General features: G+C 42.5%; 1 protein-coding gene across 2 annotated transcripts in view; it reads right to left on the bottom strand.

Moving 5' to 3' along the window:
- Positions 1-1,340: 1,340 nt before the first annotated feature.
- LOC124033757 (ubiquitin carboxyl-terminal hydrolase 10-like) overlaps positions 1,341-24,823 on the bottom strand; it is a 40,574-nt gene continuing 17,091 nt past the window's right edge. For both annotated transcript variants that reach the window (XM_046345991.1, XM_046345992.1), the window contains 10 exons: positions 21,943-22,034; positions 21,710-21,819; positions 21,414-21,472; positions 21,216-21,319; positions 19,501-19,600; positions 19,117-19,294; positions 17,818-17,983; positions 16,734-16,878; positions 15,545-15,610; positions 1,341-1,668 (listed from right to left, as the gene is read on the bottom strand). In XM_046345991.1, the coding sequence (XP_046201947.1) occupies positions 1,481-1,668; positions 15,545-15,610; positions 16,734-16,878; positions 17,818-17,983; positions 19,117-19,294; positions 19,501-19,600; positions 21,216-21,319; positions 21,414-21,472; positions 21,710-21,819; positions 21,943-22,034 (1,208 nt within the window). In that variant the 3' untranslated portion in view covers positions 1,341-1,480. The remainder of the gene's footprint in view (positions 1,669-15,544; positions 15,611-16,733; positions 16,879-17,817; positions 17,984-19,116; positions 19,295-19,500; positions 19,601-21,215; positions 21,320-21,413; positions 21,473-21,709; positions 21,820-21,942; positions 22,035-24,823) is intronic.

The raw sequence follows: 24,823 nt of genomic DNA, 5'->3' as shown, positions 1-24,823 counted from the left end.
TTCTGGTGAGTTGGGGGGGTAAGGGGTCATGTGGCTGTTGTAACGCTACAACGGCAGGCCGCCTATATGTAGATGGAACCCGTAGACCAGAACAGGGAAAAAATTATAAATGAAGGATGAGGGGAGAAAGGATAGGTATAAAATTAACACGGGCCGGTGCTTGCGGTGGAATCTCAGTCTTCATTGGCATCCTTCCAGTGCTCCAGAGTACTCAAAACGCCTTAGAACTAACAGCCACTCAGGGAGCCAAACAAGGTGACACTCAACTAGATTCAGATGTCATGTTTCGTTTGTTTGTTTTTTTACAGTTTTAAATCTTAAAATATCTGCAAGTGTGCATTAGCACATCCACATCTTGTTATTGATCAGATATATTATACGTGCACAGCTTATTTTAAAAAATCATCATTTAAATCCTAAAGCACATTAAAATTGTTTTAGATCGTCATTCTAATTCCACACCCAGAAACCACTAGGTTCTTTCAAACAAAGCTGTTTAGTTTCAGCACACTGTAGCAGCACCTCTTCTCCTATCATTTTTTCTATTTTTTGATGGCTCAAGTTTACCTAGATTTAAAAGCATCAGAAAAGTGAGGAAGGTGAAGAAGTAAGAAGAGATGGTGGCCATGAAGAGTATCTTGCCTCTGGAGTTAGAGACTCATCCAATAACGTTTTGTCGTTTGCTGGTGCTGGGCCTTTTTCCGACAAACTCCGGCAAAATTTCAACAGGTGTTTAAACTGCTGCAAATTCATTAGGACAACAACTCCCCTTGCTAAAAGGCAAAACTGATTATTTTATGCCATTTTCAAAAAAAAAAAAAAAAACATTTGAGTAGATAAACAAAATTACAACTTCTCTCCAGCAGGCCAACCGTCCATCTGCAGCCTCGTGTTGTAGATCGACACTTCACCCACAGGACGAACTACCCACTGTTCCCAGTCTGAACAAGGCTGTAGGTTCAGAGGCGAGTCTCAAGGTCCCCTCCCCTCAGTCCATTCAACAGTCTCTCCTCACAGCATTAAAAAAACAGCAGTGGCGCACAGAGAAGAGGAAGCCATCACAGGGAAATTATTTTACAACGCGTCCTTTTCCCCCTAATTCTTTCAAAAAAGATAAAAGGAAAAAAGGCATTGTTGGAAAAGCTGGCTCTCTGGAAAAGCAGGGATGAGGGGGAGGAAGAAGAAAATCTTGCAATAGAAGAAGTTGGGCAGTGTTCCTGTTCATTAGTGTGTGTGTGTGTGTGTGTGTGTGTGTGTGTGTGTGTGTGTGTGTGTGTGTGTGTGTGTGTGTGTGTGTGTGTGTGTGTGTGTGTGTGTGTGTGTGTGTGTGTGTGTGTGTGTGTGTGTGTGTGTGTGTGTGTGTGTGTGTGTGTGTGTGTGTACTTGAGTGTGTATGTCTGTAGTGAGAGTGTGTATGTGTAGTTGAATGTGTAAAATGAGTGTTCCTCTGTGTGCGTGTGCATGTACGCGTGTGTGGCGTCTACAGCAGGTCGACGCGACGGTAGTACAGCAGGTAGGCAGTGCGCTCAGCAGTCTGCTTCACCACCTGGTACTGGTTGATGACCTTCACTGCCTGGTCGTCAATGCGCAGCCAGCCGTTCAGACCGATGTGGAAGACATCCGTGGTGTAATGGCCGCCTGTAGCGCTGTTCCCATGGTGATAGACAACTGCGAGGGAGACATAAAATAGAAGCTTTTCAGAGGCGGAATTCAAACTGAAATTTGAGGGGAAACTATGTGAGACAACCACATGTGCATTTATCTTAAGAGGAATGCACTAACTGGATAAGAGTGTTTGCTAAATGACTAAAATGTCCAAATGAAAAGGCCATTCTGTTATCTGGTTCTGGCTACACAAGGTCAGAGCCAATAACTAACTACTGATATTAGCAACTTTCTGGAGCAACCTAGGCATGTAGACCAGGGTTGCAAGCCTTAGAGAGGCCTCCATTTCAGTGTGTTATTGATGTAGGCATTGAATATCATGTTGTAAGCATATAGTTCAAACTTATATTACACTTTCACATATCTGATCAAGTGTCATAAGAATTCTTGGCAATGCATCAATCATGACCAAATGTAAAAACCTAAGTAACTACAGCAGGAGAATGTTAAAAGAAAATAACATTGTCCATTCTGTGCCCGTATTTACAAGCTGGCAACACGTATTCCAAATGGACTTATCGCCCTTAAAGTGAAACACTACAATACCATGAAGACCACGTTTAAAAGTGGGCTTCGGATTTAAGCCACAGTGACAGTTATTACCAGGAAGAAATAAATTGTTGAGTAAACATGGCAATCTTGGTAGATTTGTTTGATTTGGACACAGAACTGGATTCAGGCGGTAACTCATTCTTTGTACGGAAACCATAAGCTACTATAGGCAAGGAGTAACATCATTACCCCCTCATCTGACAAAAGATGTGCAACCACAACTGAATGGTTAATTGAGACAACTTTTCCCCTCAGTGCTTGATTGCATAGGTTCACCTTTTCACTGGCGCAAGAACATTAAAACTGCATGATTGAAGCTTCCAAAGGCACTTATATTACATATTTACTAAACTGTTATGTTATCATATTACATGCTGAGTAGCATCAAGACTTTCTCCATCCCGTGGGCCAGATGGCCAAAGAGAATTTGAAAACCTCTACCGTCAGGATCTTACAGTAAAAGATTAACTGCACCGCTATAGCAACAGTTGCCAGGGGTTACTCTACTAACAGATTTTTGAAAAGTGAGGAAAGCCCTTTTCTGCTCTGAAAGGAAAATAAACAGCTGAAGACAATTTACTTCCAAACTACGGGGAGATTAACAGGACCCCCATATCCACAGTGGAGGTTGTCTTTGTTTGAACTTGTCAGTCAGGCATGAAGGGAGGGGAGGAGGGGGCAGGAGAACTACATGCTGAATGAGCTGCTGGAAATAACAGTTAGCTGAACACTGGCCACTCACACCTACACCAGCACAGTGGAGATGTTTTCATTGAGCATGCAGAGCTTCCTAATGAAGTCCCACTTCTATTCCCTTTGGCCCTGCCAGGGAGGAGGTTATAGGGGTGGATGGGAGGTAAAGTCTGGGGTAATGCTCTAGTCTAGAAAGACTTCCTGGGTCTAGGAGGAAAAGAGGAGTGGGAGAACGTGGTTTTACCGATGCATGGTTACCACAGAGAATGAAACTCTTGCGTCATTTCACAGCTGAGATCAACACTAGCTACCTCAGGCATCATTCCACAAGGAGCCCACTGGAATCATAGCAACTGAACTCTTCACTGTGCTTTTCCACTGTACCCTTCTCCATAGACAAGTTATAATACTGTCCAGTATTATGTTCACACTCTAGAATTTGGTAGGGAATAGAGAAGTTCGCAGAAACAGCATTTTGCACCCACGAAATGTTTCAAAAACATGATTTGACCAGTTGCTAAGCCCCGCGCACCTTGTTTACTGTTACAACCTCAGATAACATTTTCCCAGGAAGCCCAATTCCCCATTAAACCACTGGTGAAATTCCCTCACAATGATCTCAAACTGTGTTTCCAATACACAATGAAATGTTTTTAAAAAAGAAACAGACTACCCCTTGCTAGTCAGGAAACTCTTGGGTCGGCTATGTTGTGGTGGACTGTCATTACAATTTCTTCACAGGAACCTGGTAAAATTATGTTTGTAGTGTAGCTAGCCACTAAATGGCTCTGAATTCACTGTCAGCATGTAGTCAAAGCTATAACCATTTTTTGAGCTAACTAGTGATTTCAAATATTATCCCGATGTCGACAGCAGATTAGAGGTCGACCGATTATGATCTTTCAACACCGATGCCGATTATTGGAGGACCAAAAAGGCCGATACCGATTACAAATCGACCGATTTTGTTTATTTATTTGTAATAATGACAATTACAACAATAAACACTTATTTTAACTTAATATAATACATCAATAAAATTAATTTAGGCTCAAATAAATAATGAAACATGTTCAATTTGTTTTAAATAATGCAAAAACACAGTGTTGGAGAAGAAAGTAAAAGTGCAATATGTGCCATGTAAAAAAAGCTAACATTTAAGTTCCTTGCTCAGAACATGAGAACATATGAAAGCTGGTGGTTCCTTTTAACTTGAGTCTTCAATATTCCAAGGTAAGAAGTTTTGGGTTGTAGTTATAGGATTTATAGGACTATTTCCCTCTATACCATTTGTATTTCATTAACCTTTGACTATTGGATGTTCTTATAGGCACTTTAGTATTGCTAGTAATAGTATAGCTTCCTTCCCTCTCCTCGCTCCTCCCTGGGCTCGAACCAGAACACAACGACAACAGCCACCCTCGAAGCAGCGTTACCCATGCAAAGCAAGGGAAACAATCACTCCAAGTCTCAGAGCGAGTGATGTTTGAAAGGCTATTAGCGCACACCCCGCTAACTAGCTAGCCATTTCACATCGGTTACACCAGCCTCATCTTGGGAGTTGATAGGCTTGAAGTCATAAACAGCGCAATGCTTGCAGAATGCAGCACAACGAAGAGCTGCTGGCAAAATGCACAAAAGTGCTGTTTGAATGAATGCTTACGAGCCTGCTGCTGCCTACCACCGCTCAGTCAGATACTTGTATGCTCAGTCAGATATGCAACGCCGGACACGCTTGATAAACCAGTAATATCATCAACCATGTGTAGTTAACTAGTGATTATGATTGATTGTTTTTTTAATAAGATAAGTTTAATGCTAGCTAGCAACTTACCTTGGCTTACTGCATTCGCATAACAGGCATTCTCCTTGTGGAGTGCAACGAGAGGCAGGTGGTTATAGCGTTGGACTAGTTAACTGTAAGGTTGCAAAGATCCCCCGAGCTGACAAGGTGAACATCTGTCGTTATGCCCCTGAACGAGGCAGTTCCTAGGCTGTCATTGAAAATAAGAATGTGTTCTTAACTGACTTGCCTAGTTAAATAAAGCTTCTTCTTTTTTTTAAATCGGCCAAATCGTTGTCCAAAAATACCGGTTTTCGATTGTTATGAAAACTTAAAATCGGCCCCAATTAATCGGCCATTCCGATTAATCGGTCGACCTCTACAGCAGATTCATAACATTGCTAACAAACATACATTAAGTGCCTAGCTAGCAAACATTAGCGATGTTTGGTGGTCAATGAGACAGAGCTACCCAACCAGCTGAGCTAGCAAACAATGTATCAAAAGCATAATTTCAGATTTGAAAAATAGGCTCTGTATTTCAGGAATCAAAGTACCAATTATTACTGGTGCACTGTTCTATTATTTAGCCAAAAAATCTAATCTAAATTTTTGCTATAGCACTCACTGGTTTCATGAGATTTAAGCGTGAACTTGTTCAAGGAGTCAGATTTGACAATTGCTTTCCAATGGAGTGCTGCAATTGGTTGCTGAAAATTCTGGGGTGTGGCTTAGTGAAGGGTCAATTGAGATTTGTCCAAAACAAACAATTGTTCCAGGAGCAAAGTCATGGCTCTGAGAAGTTCAATCGGCTTCTTTTCAAAAACACTGTTGCCGAAGCAAGCCTTCCAAGGTAGCTCAACTCAAGAGTATCAATTTTAAGTCACTGAGATAGCATGTGGAGTAAACAGAGTATGAAAGGAAACTAGAGGTTGACCGATTAATTAGGGCCGATTTCAAGCTTTCATAAAATCGGTAATTTGATTACTGATTATGGCCGATTATCGATTATTAACATTTAAAAATACCTAAAGTTGTATTACAAAAGTAGTTTGAAATATTTTGGCAAAGTTTATAGGCAACTTCTGAAATGTTTTGTAGTGACGTTTGTAAGCTGTTTTTTCTGGATCAAACGCGCTTTATAAATGGACATTTTGGGTATATATGGACGGAATTAATCGAGAAAAAAAGGACCAATTGTGATGTTTATGGGAGATATTGGAGTGCCAACAAAAGAAGCTCATCAAAGGTAATGCATGTTTTATATTTTATTTCAGCGTTTTGTGTAGCGCCTGCAGGTTTGAAATATGCTACCCTCTTTATTGACATTGTGCCATCATCAGATAATAGCTTCTTAATGATTTCGCCGAAAAGCTTATTTAAATCTGACATGTTGGCTGGATTCACAACGAGTGTAGCTTTAATTGAGTATCTTACGTGTGATTTAATGAATGTTTGATTTGACATCATTATTTGAATTTTCCGCTATGCATTTCCCCTGTTTTTTCCCCAAGTGGGATGCAAGTGTCCCCTATACCATAAGAAGTGAATGACCAAAGACTCACATTTCTGTGTTTATTATATTATAATTCAATGATTTGATATTTGATAGAGCAGTCTGACTGAGCGGTGGTAGGCAGAAGCAGGCTCGTAAGCATTCATTCAAACAGCAATTTACTGTGTTTTGCCAGCAGCTCTTTACAATGCTTGAAGCACAGCACTGTTTATGACTTCAAGCCTATCAACTCCCAAGATTAGGCTGGCAATACTAAAGTGCCTATAAGAACATCCAATAGTCAAAGGCCTATGAAATACAAATGGTATAGAAAGAAGTAGTCGACACGTCATAATTCCTATAATAACGACATCCTAAAACAAATTAACTGGGAATATTGAAGAATTGTGTTAAAAGGAATCACCAGCGTTTATATGTTCTCATGTTTTGAGCAAGGAACTTAAAAACGTTGGCTATTTAAATAAATAAACATTTAACATGGCACATATTGCACTTTTACTTCCACTGTTTTTGCATAACTTAACCTGTTAGTCCTATAGGGGCAGTATTTCATTTTTGGATAAAAACACGTGCCCGTTTTAAGCGCAATATTTTGTCACGAAAAGATGCTTGACTATGCTTGGAATTGATAGCTTTGGAAAGAAGACACTGACGTTTCCAGAACTGCAAATATTTTCACTGTGAGTGCCTTATAACAAAAGCTTCAGGCAAAACCAAGATGTTTGAGCGACCAGGAAATCAACAGGATTTCTGAAGGTACGTTTTCCATGATCGCCTTATATGGCTGTGAATGCGACAGGAATGAACGGACACTTTCTAGCGTTTCCCCAAGGTGTCTGCAGCATTGTGACGTATTTGTAGGCATATCATTGGAAGATTGACCATAAGAGACTACAATTGCCAAGTGTCCCCGCACGGTGTCTGCGTGGAAATTGGTGCGCAAAAGTCACCTACCAGTATTTTTCCATCCGAATCTGAGAACAATGCAGGCTTCCAGGAACGGCATTTCAATGAAGAGATATATGACAAAACACCTTGAGGATTGATTCAAACAACGTTTTCCATGTTTCAGTCGATATTATAGAGTTAATTCGGAAAAAAGTTGACGTGTAGGTGACTGAATTTTCGGTTAGTTTCGGTAGCCAAATGCATAGTAACAAAACGGAACGATGTGTCCTACACAAGAATCTTTCAGGAAAAACTGGACATCTGCTATGCAACTGAGAGTCTCCTCATTGAAACATCTGAAGTTCTTCAAAGGTAAATTATTTTATTTGATCCCTTTGCTGGTTTTTGTGAATATGTTGCGTGCTAAATGCTAACGCTAAATGCTAAGCTAGCTATCACCACTCTTACACAAATTATTGATTTTCTCTGGTTCTAAAGCATATTTTGAAAATCTGAGACGACAGGATTGTTAAGAAAAGGATAAGCTTGAGAGCAGGCATATTTATTTCATTTCATTTGCGATTTTTAGAAATCGTTAACGTTGCATTATGGTAATGAGCTTGAGGCTGTAGTAATGCGACCGCATGCGGGATGGGTCGGACTATGAGGTTAAACCAAATTGAACATGTTTCATTATTTATTTTGTTTATGTATTAAGATAAAACATTTAAAAAAGTGTTCATTGTTCATTCAGTATTGTTGTAATTGTCATTATTACACACACACACACACACACACACACACACACACACACACACACACACACACACACACACACACACACACACACACACACACACACACAGTTGAATTCAGAAGTTTACATACACCTTAGCCAAATACATTTAAACAGTTTTTCACAATTACTGACATTTAATCCTAGTAAATATTCCGTTTTAGGTTAGTTAGAAGCACCACTTTATTTTAAGAATGTGAAATGTCCGAATAATAGTAGAGGGAATGACTTATTTCAGCTTTTATTTCTTTCATTACATGCACTCAATTAGTATTTTGTAGCATTGCCTTTAAATTGTTTAACATTTTGGGTAGCCTTCCACAAGCTTCCCACAATAAGTTGGGTGAATTTTGGCCCATTCCTCCTGACAGAGCTGGTGTAACGTTTGTAGGCCTCCTTGCTCGCACATGCTTTTTTAGTTCTGCCCTCAAATTTTCTATAGTTTGAGGTCAGGGCTTTGTGATGGCCACTAATACCTTCACTTCGTTGTCCTTAAGCCATTTTGCCATAACTTTGGAAGTATGCTTGGGGTCGTTGTCCATTTGGAAGACCCATTTGCAACCAAGCTTTAACTTCCTGACTCATGTCTTGAGATGTTGCTTCAATAAAACCACAATTTTCTTTCCTCATGATGCCATCTATTTTGTGAAGTGCACCAGTCCCTCCTGCAGTAAAGCACCCCCACAACATGATGCTGCCACCCCTGTGCTTCACGGTTGGGATGGTGTTCATCGGCCCGCAAGCATCCCCCCTTTTCAGCCAAACATAATGGTCATTATGGACAAACAGTTATATTTTTGTGTCATCAGACCATAGGACATTTCTCCAAAATGTACAATCTTCGTCCCCATGTGTAGTTGCAAACCGTAGTCTGACTTTTTTAAATGGCGGTTTTGGAGCAGTGGCTTCTTCCTTGCTGAGCAGCCTTTCAGGTTATGTCAATATAGGACTCGTTTTACTGTAGATATAGATACCTTGTACCTGTTTCCTCCAGAATCTTCACATGGTCCTTTGCTGTTGTTCTGGGATTGATTTGCACTTTCGCACTAAAGTACATTCATCTCTTGGAGACAGAATGAGTCTCCTTCCTGAGCGGTATGACGACTGCGTGGTCCCATGGTGTTTATACTTGCATACTATTGTTTTTACAGATGAACATGGTACCTTCATGCATTTGGAAATTGCTCCAAATGATGAACCAGACTTGAGGTCTACAATTTATTGTCTGGAGTCTTTTGATATTCCCATGATGTCAAGCAAATAGGCACTGAGTTTTAAGGTGGGCCTTGAAATAAATCCACAAATAGACATCCAATTGACTCAAATTATGTCAATTAGCAGAAGCTTCAGAAGTTTATAAATGTCATGGCTTTATAAACTTCTGAAGCTTCTGCTAATTGATATCTGACGTTTACACACACTAAGTTGACTGTGCCTTTAATGAAACTGCTGGGTCAGATTTCAAAAAGCAAACCATGCAATATTCTGAGTACGGCGCTCAGATACCCAACAAGCCAAAAAGATATATTGTGCAGTCAACAGAAGTCAGAAATAACATTGAATATTCACTTACCTTTGATGATCTTCATCAGAATGCACTCCCAGGAATCGCAGTTCCACAATAAATGTTTTGTTAGATAATGTCCACCATTTATGTCCAAATAGCTACTTTTGTTAGTGCGTTTTGTAAACAAATTTGAAGTGCGTTCACTAGGAGCAGACAAAACGTCAGTAAGTTCCGTTACAGTCCATAGAAACATGAAAAACGATGTATAGAATCAATCTTTAGGACATTTTTAACATAAATCTTCAATAACTTTCCAACCGGAAAATTAATTTGTCTTCAGAAAAGCAATGGAACGGGAGCTACCTCTCTCATGAACGAGCGTCACGAGTTTGTGGTACTCTGCCAGACCACTGACTCAGAGCCCTTATGAGCCCGTCCTTTACTAGATTTCCAAGATGGCGTAGCAGTAACTCGTCCTGTCGTATCGTCTCTCTGTAAATATAGTCTCTTTTTCGTTTTAGATATTTTAGATATTTTTTTCTTCGCATATCTTTAAAAACATTTTGCTAAACCTAAGCTTCCAAATACTCTTCTGCAACCCACCAATGTAGCTACTTTTCCTAAAGTAGTTATATTTACTTCGAAACCGAAACCCTTCAACTGAAGCCAGCCAGCTATGCTAGCGGTCTTCAGCTAACCTTTAGCTCGGAAAGCTCTCGCCAGTTCGAACAACTCGACGCTAACCAGAGCATAACGGACCTATTTTTTATTACCCCCGGATTCCCACCACAAACGGAACATTCTTCAGCTGGATCTTCACAACTAGCTATCGAGCTAAACAGCAACCCTGGTTGATTACTCCTGGCTAGCGTTTCCACCCTCGTAGCTTGAAGCTAGCCCGGCCCGAGCTCCTAGCATACTCCTGGGCTTCTATACACGGATCCACGACCAGTCTATCGATGTCACCGCATGAAGAGGAATAAACAGACTCACCCCATCGCAACATCCTCCAAAGGCTAACTCTAGCCCTCGCTATCTCCTTGCTTGCTAACTCGGCAGGCTAACTGCTAGCTTGTTTAGCCCAGAACACACCCAAGAACCTCCAGAAGCTAACCAGCTAGCTACAAGCTATTTAGCTACCAGCTAGCTAGCTACAAGCTATTTAGCTACCAGCTGACTAGCTACAAGCTATTTAGCTACCAGCTAGCTAGCTACAAGCTACTTAGTCATTGTTACTTTTCTTAACCTGGATAACACTCGCCAGCCCAGCCCCCCTGCCCCATCCACCGCTGCCCCTGGACTCTGATCACTTGGCTACATAGCTGATGCACGCTGGACTGTCCATTAATCACGGTACTCCATTCTGCTTGTTTGTTTTATCTGTCGGCCCCGTTGCCTAGTCAATGCCATTTTACCTGCTGTTGTTATGCTAGCCGATTAGCTGTCTCACCCACTGTTTTAGCTAGCTTTCCCAATTCAACACCTGTGATTACTGTATGCCTCGCTGCATGTCTCTCTCAAATGTCAATATGCCTTGTATACTGTTGCTCAGGTTAGTTATCATTGTCTTAGTTCACTGTGGAGGCCCTAGTCCCACTCCTCATACCCCTGATACCTCCTTTGTCCCTCCTCCAACATATGCGGTGACCTCACCCATTACAACCAGCATGTCCAGAGATAAAAAAAAAAACTCTCTCATCATCACCCAGTGCCTGGGCTTACCTCCGCCATACCCGCACCCCACCATACCCCTGTCTGCGCATTATGCCCTGAATATATTCTACCATGCCCAGAAACCTGCTCCTCTAATTCTCTGTCCCCAACGCTCTAGGCGACCAGTTTTGATAGCCCTTAGCCGCACCCTCATACTACTCCTTCTCTGTTCCGCGGGTGATGTGGAGGTAAACCCTGGCCCTGCATGTCCCCAGGCACCCTCATTTGTTGACTGTGATCGAAAAGGCCTTGGTTTCATGCATGTCAACATCAGAAGTCTCCTCCCTAAGTTTGTTTTACTCACTGCTTTAGCACACTCTGCTAACCCTGATGTCCTTGCCGTGTCTGAATCCTGGCTCAGGAAGGCCACCAAAAATTCAGAGATTTCCATACCCAACTATAACATCTTCCGTCAAGATAGAACTGCTAAAGGGGGAGGAGTTGCAGTCTACTGCAGAGACAGCCTACAAAGTAATGTCATACTTTCCAGGTCCATACCCAAACAGTTCGAACTACTAATTCTGAAAATTACTCTCTCCAGAAATAAGTCTCTCACTGTTGCCGCCTGCTACAGACCCCCCTCAGCTCCCAGCTGTGCCCTGGACACCATTTGTGAATTGATTGCCCCCCATCTAGCTTCAGAGTTTGTTCTGCTAGGTGACCTAAACTGGGATATGCTTAACACTCCCGAAGTCCTACAATCTAAGCTAGATGCCCTCAATCTCACACAAATCATCAAAGAACCTACCAGGTACAACCCTAACTCTGTAAGCAAGGGCACCCTCATAGACGTCATCCTGACCAACTGGCCCTCCAAATACACCTCCGCTGTCTTCAACCAGGATCTCAGCGACCACTGCCTCATTGCCTTTATCCGCTACGGTGCCGCAGTCAAACGACCACCCCTCATCACTGTCAAACGCTCCCTAAAACACTTCTGTGAGCAGGCCTTTCTAATCGACCTGGCCCGGGTATCCTGGAAGGACATTGACCTCATCCCGTCAGTTGAGGATGCCTGGTCATTCTTTAAGAGTAACTTCCTCACCATTTTAGATAAGCATGCTCCGTTCAAAAAATGCAGAACTAAGAACAGATACAGCCCTTGGTTCACTCCAGACCTGACTGCCCAGCACAAAAACATCCTGTGGCGGACTGCAATAGCATCGAACAGTCCCCGCGATATGCAACTGTTCAGGGAAGTCAGGAACCAATACACGCAGTCAGTCAGGAAACTAAGGCCAGCTTCTTCAGGCAGAAGTTTGCATCCTGTAGCTCCAACTCCAAAAAGTTCTGGGACACTGTGAAGTCCATGGAAAACAAGAGCACCTCCTCCCAGCTGCCCACTGCACTGAGGCTAGGGAACACGGTCACCACCGACAAATCCATGATTATCGAAAACTTCAACAAGCATTTCTCAACGGCTGGCCATGCCTTCCGCCTGGCTACTCCTACCTCGGCCAACAGCCCCGGCCCCCCCGCAGCTCCTCGCCCAAGCCTCTCCAGGTTCTCCTTTACCCAAATCCAGATAGCAGATGTTCTGAAAGAGCTGCAAAACCTGGACCCGTATAAATCAGCTGGGCTTGACAATCTGGACCCTCTATTTCTGAAACTATCCGCCGCCATTGTCGCAACCCCTATTTACCAGCCTGTTCAACCTCTCATATCGTCTGAGATCCCCAAGGACTGGAAAGCTGCCGCAGTCATCCCCCTCTTCAAAGGGGGTGACACCCTGGACCCAAACTGTTACAGACCTATATCCATCCTGCCCTGCCTATCTAAGGTCTTCAAAAGCCAAGTCAACAAACAGGTGACTGACCATCTCGAATCCCACCGTACCTTCTCCGCTACGCAATCCGGTTTCCGAGCCGGTCACGGGTGCACCTCAGCCACACTCAAGGTAGTAAACGATATCATAACCGCCATCGATAAAAGACAGTACTGTGCAGCAGTCTTCATCGACCGTGCCAAGGCTTTCGACTCTGTCAATCACCATATTCTTATCGGCAGACTCAGTAGCCTCGGTTTTTCGGATGACTGCCTTGCCTGGTTCACCAATTACTTTGCAGACAGAGTTCAGTGTGTCAAATCGGAGGGCATGTTGTCCGGTCCTCTGGCAGTCTATGGGGGTGCCACAGGGTTCAATTCTCGGGCCGACTCTTTTCTCTGTATATATCAATGATGTTGCTCTTGCTGCGGGCGATTCCCTGATCCACCTCTACGCAGACGACACCATTGTATACACTTCCGGCCCATCATTGGACACTGTGCTATCTAACCTCCAATCGAGCTTCAATGCCATACAACACTCCTTCCGTGGCCTCCAACTGCTCTTAAACGCTAGTAAAACCAAATGCATGCTTTTCAACCGATCGCTGCCTGCACCCGCATGCCCGACTAGCATCACCACACTGGATGGCTCCGACCTTGAATATGTGGACACCTATAAGTACCTAGGTGTCTGGCTAGACTGCAAACTCTCCTTCCAGACCCATATCAAACATCTCCAATCGAAAATCAAGAATCGGCTTTCTATTCCGCAACAAAGCCTCCTTCACTCACGCTGCCAAGCTTACCCTAGTAAAACTGACTATCCTACCGATCCTCGACTTCGGCGACGTCATCTACAAAATTGCTTCCAACACTACTCAGCAAACTGGATGCAGTTTATCACAGTGCCATCCGTTTTGTCACTAAAGCACCTTATACTACCCACCACTGCAACTTGTATGCTCTAGTCGGCTGGCCCTCGCTACATATTCGTCGCCAGACCCACTGGCTTCAGGTCATCTACAAGGCCATGCTAGGCAAAGCTCCGCCTTATTACATTTACATTTAAGTCATTTAGCAGACGCTCTTATCCAGAGCGACTTCTCAGCTCACTGGTCACGATGGCAACACCCATCCGTAGCACGCGCTCCAGCAGGTGTATCTCATTGATCATCCCTAAAGCCAACACCTCATTCGACCGCCTTTCGTTCCAGTACTCTGCTGCCTGTGACTGGAACGAATTGCAAAAATCGCTGAAGTTGGAGACTTATCTCCCTCACCAACTTCAAACATCAGCTATCTGAGCAGCTAACCGATCGCTGCAGCTGTACATCATCTATTGGTAAATAGCACACCCATTTTCACATACCGCATCCCCACAGTTTTTATTTATTTACTTTTCTGCTCTTTTGCACACCAATATCTCTACCTGTACATGATCATCTGATCATTTATCACTCCAGTGTTAATCTGCAATATTGTAATTATTCGCCTAACTCCTCATGCCTTTTGCACACATTGTATATAGACTCCCCTTTTTTCTCTGTGTTATTGACTTGTTAATTGTTTACTCCATGTGTAACTGTGTTGTCTGTTCACACTGCTATGCTTTATCTTGGCCAGGTCGCAGTTGCAAATGAGAACCTGTTCTCAACTAGCCTACCTGGTTAAATAAAGGTGAAATAAAAAAATAAAAAAAATAAGAAGCCTCAAACAAGTTTCTAAAGACAGTTGACATCTAGTGGAAGCCTTAGGAAGTGCAACATGACCAATATCCCACTATCTTCAATAGGGAATGAGTTGAAAATCGACCAACCTCAGATTTCCCACTTCCTGGTTGGATTTTCTCTCAGGTTTTTGCCTGCCATATGAGTTCTGTTACACTCAGACATCATTTAAACAGTTTTAGAAACTCCAGTGTTTTCTATCCAAATATACTAATAAAATGCATATATTAGCAACTGGGACTGAGTAGCAGGCAGTTTACTCTGGGCACCGTATTCATCCAAGCTACTCAATACTGCCCCCAGCCACAAGAAGTTAAACAGCTTGTAAAATTCCAGAAAATGGCTTTATAAACTTCTGAAGCTTTCATTAAAGGCAGTCAACTTAGTGTGTTGTAAACTTCAGACCCACTGGAATTGTGATACAGTGAATTATAAGTGAAATAATCTGTCTGTAAACAATTGTTGGAAAAATTACTTAGGACATCTACTTTGTGCATGACACAACTAACTTGCCAAAACTATAGTTTGTTAACAAGAAATTTGTGGAGTGGTTGAAAAACAAGTTTTAGTTACTCCAACCTAAGTGTATGTAAACTTCCGACTTCAACTGCACGCAAACACAAAATTGGCCGATTAATCGGTACCGGCTTTTTTGGCCATCCAATAATCGGTATCAGTGTTCAAAAATCATAGGGTCATTATCATTAGGTCGACCTCTAAAGGAAACATCAGTGCGAGTCTGAACACATCGAAAGAGAGTCCTATGAACGATTGAACTTAATGTTTGAATACATTTTATGCTTGACTATATATGTTGTTGCCTGTAGCATAGGGCCAATGCCCTATTACTGCATATAATTTAATGATTATGACCGTTTGTGTAATACTGTGGGTGTAGGAGATGTGTGTAGTTGATCATAAATCGATATAAACATACCTGCAAAGAGCCTGTAGGTTCTTTGGCCTTTGAAAATTTTGCTACGCACCCCTGAAGAGAGGAGATCTAAGGAGAAGAGACAAATGAATAAAGTACAGCCACATCACAGAGAGAAACAAAATGTATAAGATATCCCTCAGAGCACCATCAATTATAGTTATTTGGGTCTGTGTGCCATGAAAGCCAGCCCGTCTAAATAAAAGGTGGCTTCAAAAACACACCAGTGTAGCATTTGGTAAATCTTACGCAGAATGCTGGCAGGCTGCTGCTCATGCCAAACCAAAATAAAAATGTAGCCTACTTTCTATAATTTATACACCGCAGGAGACCCAACACACTGGACCCAGTTTACATTGGAACGAGCCAGGGATTCTCTCCACATTCTGATTCTTATTCTGTAAATCTACAGTACTAATATCCTCAAGCTGCTGGGACTTTGTCTGTGGGGATTTGGAAGACGTGCCTTTGGGACTAGTTACAGAAATCCCATATGGGTGGGGTTCTCTAAATATTTCCTCTGTGTGCTGCTGGTTCAGGGCTTGTAGAGTAGGCTGGGCGGAGCAGTAAACATAGGTAGGCTGGCCAGCTCAGGACTGATGAGTTGTAAAGCTGTGTGAGGTCGGGTGTTGGGGCTGGATGAGGAGGCCTTTAACGGTATGAGGTCAACCCACAAATCATCTCTCCCTGCTGCTGATGGTGACCTCGCAGCATTTTTACGGCACCCTCGTTTAAGTGATGTGTGAGTGAGCTACACCTGTGTGTCTGTCTAACTAGGACCCAGACTGTGGAAAGACTAGTCCGTACTGGAATATGATCAGATGCTGACTGTGTGAGAAGTGTGTTATGAATGATTGCATTTCTCACCCAGGGTTCAGAGCTTAACACTCATCTCTCCCTGCTGCTGATGGTGACCTCGCAGCATTTTTACGGCACCCTCGTTTAAGTGATGTGTGAGTGAGCTACACCTGTGTGTCTGTCTAACTAGGACCCAGACTGTGGAAAGACTAGTCCGTACTGGAATATGATCAGATGCTGACTGTGTGAGAAGTGTGTTATGAATGATTGCCTTTCTCACCCAGGGTTCAGAGCTTAACACACATACAATTGAGTTAATTCAATAATTGGGGCATGCGTTTTAAGTGGGGACTTCACCCAATGGTTTATGGAAGCGTTTCTGTGATTCACATACCTTTGCTGATCTCCAGGTCTACAGGGTAATCAATGTTCTTGATCAGTTTCTGACAGCCTCCAGTCTTCTCAAACACAAATCTCTTGAGATGGAGCACCAGCACTGGAGGGAGCTCCTCTAGGGTCACTCTCCGGCTGATCTCAATCTGCAAACACAGGAGAGATTATCAAACTGAGCCAGTGGACTATTTGACACAGTGGCACCACATAAAACAGCTAATATAAACCAGAACAGGATCTCCCAATTTACTCAGGGATTAGACTCTGAAAAAAACAGCACACACTGTCACACAGGCCTACACTAAGAGCCTGATGTGAGCTTTGATCTAGTCACTTGTGAATTCCTGGGATTTTACACCTTCACTGTCAGAACCAGACTGTGACCCCCAACTACCAGCTACTTCTAAAACGATATCAAGGTACTGTAACAACTGTCTTGTAAAATAAAAGCTGATGGGGTTGGTAAACAACACAGCTGTCCAACAGATGATGCTCTCACCAGATTTGTCTCCATACAGAGGAAGCAGGCAAGGCACATTTGTCTTCTTATACTGTGGCTTTAAAACAATGTGTTTTCACCAGGCAACGCAGTCAGAGGACATGAAGCATAAACAATGCTTTAGAGTCCGCACGCACAACACAGCCCTCAGTCTATTAAGAGAAACAAGGCCGATGGGAAGATGATCTGTTAGAGTCTGACAACTTCAGCCCATTAGAAGGGACCCATCAAGGGGAGAGTGCTGGGTGTAGAGTGCTGCTGAGCATCCCAAATACTCCGTTGAATGAAACGAGACACCACAGTAACAAATATTCTCATTGTCTAAAAACTACATTTAAAAAAAAATAATACTTTTAACTGCCAAGATTCCTACATCCTTGTTTCAGATTGCAGAAGAAAAACAAAGGAAATCAATTGAGGTTTTCAAAGCAGCATTCAAGTTTGGATCAACATACTTCAACTAATTACATGTGGGGGGAAAAAACCAAGCGATTGAGCATGAAATCAGAATGACCGATATGCAAACACATCCAAGACTTGTAATTGTTTAGTAATAGCATTGGTGTACTGTGTGTAAGATCCTTACCTCCTGCTTGGTTTTAGTGGTGTAGCCCTGAACTGACTCCCGTGCCACCAGGGTCTCCAGGGCCTCCTGAACGGTGCGGATCTTCTCTGACTGGATGTCCAGCTGCAGGGTGAAGAAGGGCTGCAGGGTGGCTGACTCCTTAGAGTTCTGCTGGTACACCACCGACCTGCATAGGACAGAAAGACAAATATACCCCACTTCAGAAAATGAAATACAGTAATGGGTTTTGAGTGTCTCAACGACATCTTGACCTCAGAAAACAGCATCACAGCTTTGAAGGAAAGTGGATGGGTCATACTAGTGATTCTCTCTACACGTCTCTCCAAACACATTCATGAATCATCTCCTCTCCATGGCAGAAACTGATCCAAAAGGTTTAAATTGCAAAAACAACACCAACATTCATAACACTGACAGCCATATAATCTCTTTAAAATGGTGAAAATAATTTCAAACTTGCTCCAATGATTCCCCTCAGCCAAACCAATTACCCAGGCTCGAGTAGCTGAAAACGTGACTGTAGCTGGGTATGCATAGTTCAACCCAGACCTTCCTGAAGGTCTGCCCTTATGTTCCATTTACTTTTACTACTGATTCGAAGAAGAATGATCCTCTGAAGTGATCTGTAACCCAGTCAGGCCAGGCGTGTGCCATAACAGAACCTCAGAGCACGTCATTTGGCTCAGTCACACCCTCATAGGTCCTACACTTTCAAAGTTGTTTTGTGATTCTTTCTTTGCGAGTGTGCCCCCCCACACCTGGCTGTCCAGGCCACCAACCACAGGCCGGGCCACAATGGCTGTTATTCTAAAGAGAACTTCTGGAGCAGAGAAAGCCCAGAGCCAGCTGGTGGCAGGCCTGTTTGGGATGGCATTCTCAGCTGAGGTTGGAGCTGGGGGCCAGAGGCAATGCCAGGGCAACCAGCCCAAGAGGGCCCAGATAAAGATGGCACTATACTCTCTCAGTTCTCCTGTTATACCAGGCACCTGCGCCACAGCCAATAAAAAGAAGGGCAAGGACACCACTGGTGCCACAGTTCTACTGCTGGGCTTTAAGAAAAATAAGCTCTGGGCAGGGAGAAAAGAAACTCAGCGTCTGACCATCACTCTGGCTTCATTTGGGAGAAGTCAGGTGTCTAGTGAAGTAGTAAAGGCTTTGGGTCCACCAAAACATTGACTTGACTATATCTTTGTGAACAACAATAAGTTTCCATTATAAGCCACACCTCACATGTAAAGAAACTATATGTGAGTTTCCTGACACCTCACAAGTCAACACAAGTCATCGGTGTTACCCTACCGGATGTGCCCTCCGAATATGTCAGTGATAGGGGTGCGGACAAAGTCAGCTTGACGGGTAATGGAGGTCTTGTTTCGGGGGCCCACTTGCTCCCATTCGTCCTCGCTCCCCTCCTCCTTATCAGCAGCAGCATCATCCACACCTGACTGAGACTCTGGGCCGTTGGGTGTGGGGGCTTCTGATCAAGACAGGAGAAATGACAACTGATTTAGAACCACAGCCAATGGCAATCATAGAGCAGATACACCTTGAGCAGTGAGGCCAAAGAACATAAGGAAATTAAGTGAAATGAACAGGGACTAGATCAGTTCAGAAGCAGAGAGTACGTGTAAACAGATAATCGTATGACTCCATGCATCAGATTTTGACCACTGCACTACTTACTCTCTTCCTGAGGGGAGATTAGCTTTTTCAAAGCCAGCATCTCCTCGTGCAGTCCGTTGAGGGTGAAACCCAGGTACTCCTCCGCATCCTCCTGTCGACCCTGAAAGAGAACGCACAACCATCAGCACTAATGAGACCACGGTGCCAAGAGAACCTGCGCTCTAATGCAACACCACTGACTCAGCAGACACAGGTCCTGTCCACTGTTACTGAGCTTTGGGACAGGACAGGTGAAATACAATCTAAACCACATAGGGAATGCCTGAGTCAGGAGCTAACTACCTCATTCCATTTGGAATAGCTTTTTTAATTGCACCTTATCTGGTTATGAAATCAGTAATGAGTCGGCATGTCTCATGAACCAACAGATGGATATTTGTACATGTATCCATGTACTGTACCATCAGACAGGTACAGACTGAATGTCTCTGGTGCATAGACTCAAGTGTACTGATGAGAATGTGGAATTTGACATAAAACCAGTGTCAGGAAACAGGTGATACAAAGTGTTTCAGTTTATTTGCTCCAAGTCCCTGAACACCTGAAAGTGTGGAATGTCTGGATGGTTCAACATTCTAAATAAAAACCCAGCTGAAATGTAAAGAACAAATGATTTTGTATTGATGTTATTGATAGTAGGGCTGGGCGATACGGCCTAAAAAATAAATAATCACCTTTAGATTATTATTTTAAAAACTTCTCGGCAATTCAAGATATACATCTCAATATGGTTTCCTTTCATTCGATTTGTTGTACAATTAAAAGGTCAAATGCACTGCATTCAGTGCAAACAGTCTGCTATAATCTAATCCAGGGCGTGTAAAATTATACCTACACTAAATATATAAGCCTTCCACAAGGCTAAGACCCACTAATTAATTATTTTATCAAAATTGTTCGACCTGCTTTTTGTTGTTGTTTGTTGCTATAATCACTGATCTGGCTTTTAAGTCTAAGAAAATAACCTTTGTTACAAATTTAACCAGAACCATGTATAATGCACATTCAATAATAATGAACTTGTAGCAGGCATTATAGAACATTAACACAGGTCTCAATCAGTCAAGCAAAAGCGCTAGTGAGTAGCCAGCTAATCTTTAGATTTCAAGTTTAGCCAACTTGGGCCTATTTGCAGGCTAACAAGGTAAAAAAAAGTTCAATTGTTATGAACACACCATTTTGTCTGTCTCCAGCTGTCTGAAAAGCATGCAAGCCGGTCCACTTGGTTCAGATGTTGAAATCATGCAGCCTACCTTATATTTGTGTTTTATGCTTATTGCACATTTATAAAACACAGAATAGACAGCTAATAGAACAGTCTTTGGCTAAAATGTTGAGCATTAATTTTCCAGAAGCAATGTTCATTGATACTCCTGTTTTAGTAATGTCCGCTCTGCGAGCAACTTGAGTTGACAGAAAAAGGGAATCGTTAGAAAGGTTGACTTCCTCTAATACAGTAAAATAATGTCGCAATGTGTTTGTGTCCATATGACCCATTCTTTGGACCAAACCACAAATGGAAGTTGAAGCCACTTGTCAAGAGAGGAAGTGACCCCTCTCTTTGTTGTGGTGAGTGGCTGAGGGAGGGGCTTGGTGTGTGTGTGTGTAAATGGGAGCAAAGGAAAACATGACAAGCAGACATAAAAAGATTGTTATGATATTCCGCTCTAAAACATTCAAATGAAATCAATACACTAGATGCCCAATGGTTTTACCTTCTCCGAGAGACTCGACTTGATGAGGGTGAGGAGTCTGTAGATGTAGTTGGGTTCAAAAGGAGCACCTGGTCGAATGTCTTTTATTATCTTTTCACCAGCAGCTATGGAAAAAGCAACAAGGAACACATCAAATGAACATCAACAGGAAATAAAAGAAACTCCAGCTCTTTTAGAAGATGCTGACAGACAGCTTACCTTGATGCTTGGCTTTGGATGGCACAGGCATATTGTTGAACTCATTGACAAGCCTTACACTGGAGGGAGAAACAAGGTCAGGGAGTTGTAATTAGCAAAGGAAGTACACACCCAACCCAATGCAGTGAGCACACATTTAACACCTACTCTCAATACCCGTAACACAGTTTTACCAATTTAGCTCAGGCAGGAATTTGTCATCGCTGCTTATTTGCACACAAACAAGACCTCGATTGATTGTGAGATCTGACTTTTAAAAAACAGCCAGTCAGCTCCCAGGGAGAGAGGCTACTTACAAGTTGTCCATCATGGGTGTGGAAGTACAGGGTCTCTGGGTGTCATTGAACAGGGGAATGGACTTAAACAGGTGATACATGGGGGGGCAAGCAATCAGGGCCTGCAATGTCTTGGGGGTGGCAGTCAAGGGTAAAATCACCTCATTGAAACACTAAATACAGACATTTAATGTAACTTTGTTTATGACATGGTGTGATTAAAGCATTTTCGCATGCAGCTGAGAAAAGGATACAGCGTTGATATAGCACCAGTTTCCCCTGTTGATCAGTCCTCTTGGTTGCAAAGACACTGGTTTGTGTATCAACTTCACATTCTCAATTAGTTCTGGGGATTCAAACAAGTGCACATGATTTTGAACACAAATCCCTTACTAAATCAAACAAAAAGTTAGAAGTTAGTTTGTAAACCTCAGGCAAAAAAAAAAATCTAAATCAATTTACTCCATACTGTGCTATATAGACTGTGTCCCTTCTGCCAACTCTGCATCTTGAGACACACAAGGCTGGTTTGTCAGAACAAGGAGATACTGTGCCACGCCTAGGAAGGAAGACTGTCACTGGCAACACAGCTTCCATGGTAACATAGACAGACATTCCAACAAAGAAAATATAATAAAACAATAGCACATAATCACAATTTGAAAACAATGGGTTATAAATCGGCAATTTTTTTGATAGTTCTGCCTACGCACATAGCATATTATGAACAACCTCCAAATTACAGAAACATTGTTTTTGTAGATAACAGGTTTGCTAAAAGTGAAACAGGTCATTCCAGGAGAAGAGAAATATAGTTTGGCTAAACAGTAAATGCACACTCCAGATAAAAATCCAGTCCAGAGATAAGACAGTATGCGGGGTTGTAATCAAAATGAGACGTGGTAGCGGTGACACCAGGGTCTTATAAATAGCTTCCTGTTAATTTCCTGACAGAAGAGTGAAAGTCTGAGCACTGTATTGTGGGTACAAAATAAGCTTTTCTACCACGTGGAGCCTGGTTGAATTATTTACAGCCGCTGAGCACAGGAAACCATCAGGTTTATCTAGACAGAAGCACATTAGGCTGCCCAGAACCCCTCTCTCTCATAAATAATTCATAAGGGTGCCGAATAGATGAAAAATCCCAGTTTACTAAAAGGATGACAAAAATACAGTGTCAACCACAATTTACAAGGAGGCTTAAGTAACCCACTGAGATTAGGCCTCTGTATATTTCCTCCAGACACAGGACTATATCCATGAGGCCTGAGGAATCCCAGGGTCATAGCACTGAGTGAGACAAGCAATAATCCCATCAAGACTATAACCACACATTACCCAGACATGGCAATCCTCCCTGTCACAGGCTGTTTAAAACCGCCAGTGTACCCTGTGTGGTCCCAACACCTGGAGGCTGTTGTTGGGAAGTGAGTAATCAGGATATGATCCTACATATCCCCTTTAATTAGGCAGCTTACAAGATCAACTCATTATGCAACCTTTGAATTTTCATTTATATTCTGTGTGTGTTAGGAGAAAGGGGTGAGGTCAGAGATCTATCCTGCTCTAGTCTACTGTATCTGAAAATCCATAAGGTTGATGTCATGGTAATGGATTTAATTAGAGCTGCTCATACATTATTGGTAAAGCAGTAGGTCCAGCCCACCCTCTGCCTGTATTCTCATGAATGCAGTTTGGAATAGAGGCCTTCAACATGTATTAGTATTACTGCTATATACAATGTCTCTCTGACGCCAGCAAAGCCATTTGGCTACATGGGAGTCTCCCTGGGGTCACATGGCCTGACATTCATTCCCCAGCTCTATTCATTGGAGCATTATTGGGGAAAATAGGGTGGTGAGGTAAAGCATATCATGGAGATGTGTCATAGCAATCTGGGCCTTCCCAAGCATTGAGTGTTAGCACCACCTGGTGCTCATGTGTATCAGTCTAACTAAATGTTCCAGTGTTGACACCAAGTGGACGGTAGGCTGTACTTCAGCACATGCATACAGAACATTTAATGTGCACAAATTAATTACTATTATAATAATCGATGGGTATAATTTTGTCAACACACTCTAGGCCTGACCACAATTACTCGACTGGTGAATAGGCTGTTGGTCAACTGAGATTTGTTTTAGTTGAGCAGTAGCAAATATATGGCACACGAGACACCCGTCTTATTCGCGGCCATCTCAGTGAACTAATCCCTTGCGGATGCCGCGGGAATGGCACAGTCCAAGAAGGCGAGTGTGGCTGCACAATGCACGTCTCTCTCCATAATGCGCTCTCTCCTGGTAATTTGTGCACATTCATTGTTTCATAACTTTATTGTGTGAAGTGTTTGCTTTTGATTGTTAGTGTCTATCAATTCCCCATTACATATATCACCAGTAGTACACACGGCTAATTCCTAATCTATAATGTTTGTTTGGTTACAGTAAAGTCTTAATGCATTCAATATTATTATTATTATTCCAGTCTATTACTGTTTTCACTGTCAGAGTGGACATGTTATTTGCAGATGCACACAACCTATGCTACACCTGTGAGAAAAAAAGTTTTGGTTTATTTCATTCCATTTACGAGTTGTCAATTTAGTCATTGTCTTTTGTTTGGAGCACTCCTGTCAATGTTGAGAAAGGATGCGCACCTGATTACGCATAGAAGTAGGCCTATAGGCTACCTGGCCTGCGCGCAAATGTAGGAATATAAATGTGCCCATTTGGGGATCTGATAGTATTTCTGATTTTCTTAACGCACCACCACTAATGAGTCATGGAGCTTTTCAAAGTAATGTTTTCTTCATCTCAAACAGCAAGCAAACAGTGTCTGTTTTTACATCCATTGAGAATGAGAAACCATTGTCAATGTATTTGAAAAATTATAAATGTCATGCTCTGATCCGTCATAAAATAGGCCTACCTGATTACTTCCTATCCCTAGCAAATAGCCTACAGCTGTGTGTCCAGAGTTCACTGGCAAGGGAAACTGAGGGCCCAGAATATTTTATACAATGTTGCAAGGAGCTTCAGGCTGGACTCAAGTTAATAGCTGATACAACATTTCAAGTTCGTTACCGACAGGATCAGGATATCTACTACCTGTTGGATGCATTGTTTTCATTTGTTG

This window comes from Oncorhynchus gorbuscha, linkage group LG04 (assembly GCF_021184085.1).
Source record: "Oncorhynchus gorbuscha isolate QuinsamMale2020 ecotype Even-year linkage group LG04, OgorEven_v1.0, whole genome shotgun sequence".
Lineage (NCBI taxonomy): Eukaryota > Metazoa > Chordata > Actinopteri > Salmoniformes > Salmonidae > Oncorhynchus > Oncorhynchus gorbuscha.
The sequence above is the reverse complement of the archived record's forward strand: the minus strand, read 5'-3'. Positions and strand labels throughout refer to the sequence as shown.